This window comes from Brassica oleracea, unplaced genomic scaffold (assembly GCF_000695525.1).
Source record: "Brassica oleracea var. oleracea cultivar TO1000 unplaced genomic scaffold, BOL UnpScaffold03012, whole genome shotgun sequence".
In the NCBI taxonomy this organism is placed as follows: Eukaryota; Viridiplantae; Streptophyta; class Magnoliopsida; order Brassicales; family Brassicaceae; genus Brassica; species Brassica oleracea.
The window spans coordinates 1-1,355 of NW_013619538.1; the positions used below are offsets into that span (position 1 = coordinate 1).

At 37.9% G+C, this 1,355-nt stretch overlaps 1 protein-coding gene across 1 annotated transcript; it reads right to left on the bottom strand.

The window, feature by feature from the left end:
• Window positions 1-6: 6 nt before the first annotated feature.
• On the bottom strand, window positions 7-1,194 carry LOC106321786 (the record flags this gene model as incomplete). The annotated part of the gene is given in 4 exon segments (XM_013760023.1): window positions 7-406; window positions 408-449; window positions 451-508; window positions 1,091-1,194. Coding segments are annotated over 4 exon segments (390 nt in total), but the record flags the coding sequence as incomplete, so codon positions are not given.
• Between the last annotated feature and the right edge of the window lie 161 nt (window positions 1,195-1,355).

A 1,355-nucleotide genomic window follows, 5' to 3' on the forward strand; every position in this document is an offset into this window, starting at 1 on the left:
GTGAATTATAAGATTCACCTTAGGGGGTGAACCCAAGTTCTGTCCTTTTGGATTCCATTCTCATTGAATGTTTGATCTCTGATGTTCTCGTCTGTTTTCAGAGATATTGCCAATACTTTCCATATCTTCTTCTTCAACCACTGTTGGTTCATGCATCATGAAATTTGGTATAAAGACTTATTCGTATTTAGTTTCAGATTTAAGGACTTTTCTCATGTTATTATCCATGATTTGCAACCTTTTCAAGAAAGGTAATAATTGGACTACTGGCATGTTCGACCATGAACTGGGGCTCACTCCTCGCGGGTAGTTCTTGGAACTTTGAGATTCTGGTGCAGAGTCTTTTGGAGGTTTTGGAGGAACATGTGACTGTGTCTTTTTTAGGGAAACATACGATTGTCTTTTTTTGTGATATATTGTTTTTCAATAACACTAGTTGGTAAAAAAGGGAGAGGATCCAAAATGGTTTGGGTCTTGTGAGAAAGAGATGGGTTGTGTTTGGACCATATATGGCGGATGATACATTGGACATGGGGTATGGAAATCATATGGCATTTATGTTTGTGTTTTGGCCTGGTTTTGTAGGGATTGTAGTTGAGCTTTAAGAGATTTTAACTCTGGCTCTTTTTGTATATGAGTGAAGAGGGTCTGGAAACAGTGGTTGCCAGGTGGAGGAGTTCTTGGTGGAGAGATGATATTATTTGTTTATTTTTTTTATAGAAATGGCTAGAATAGTTACCTTTCAATCAATACGACTCAAAAGATGGTTTAGATTCACTGAGTTCTCCGTATGCCAGTTTAGAGTTTCCTCGGCTGCACTAATTTGTTGCATTGAACCATTTGAATTTTCGGTGTTTGGATTCTTGATTTTCCAAGAGTGCATTACATTGTTGTGCTCAAACTTCAGTGGTGGAAACATTGGTTCTTAGGACGTCGAGGGGATTAACATGTAGCAGTCTCGTACTTCATTTTGTTCAAGAGTAAGAGCTGGATATAATACATATTATTCAAAAATTCTTCCATTAGATTCTCCAAGAAGGCCAACTTTTGGAACGCTCTTTCAGCTTATGCTGGGATGATTTGTGTCAACTCCTTTTTTTTTTTTGGGGTTTCTTATTCATCTGAATCTTTTAGGCATTGGTCGAAATCACATACATCAAAGACCTTACGCCCCGTTGAGTCAGAGAATGCCAGTTAAATATTCTCTTATTTTTGGAGGTTCTTCACATGGGGAGATCATATTGATGCAAGTGAAAAATCTGAGGGATGAGGCTTTTCATCGTCTAGCTGGAGAGAAATTCTCAACACAGGAGACTTGGGTGTTAATAAGAGAAGATTATACTCAAAACAATTGG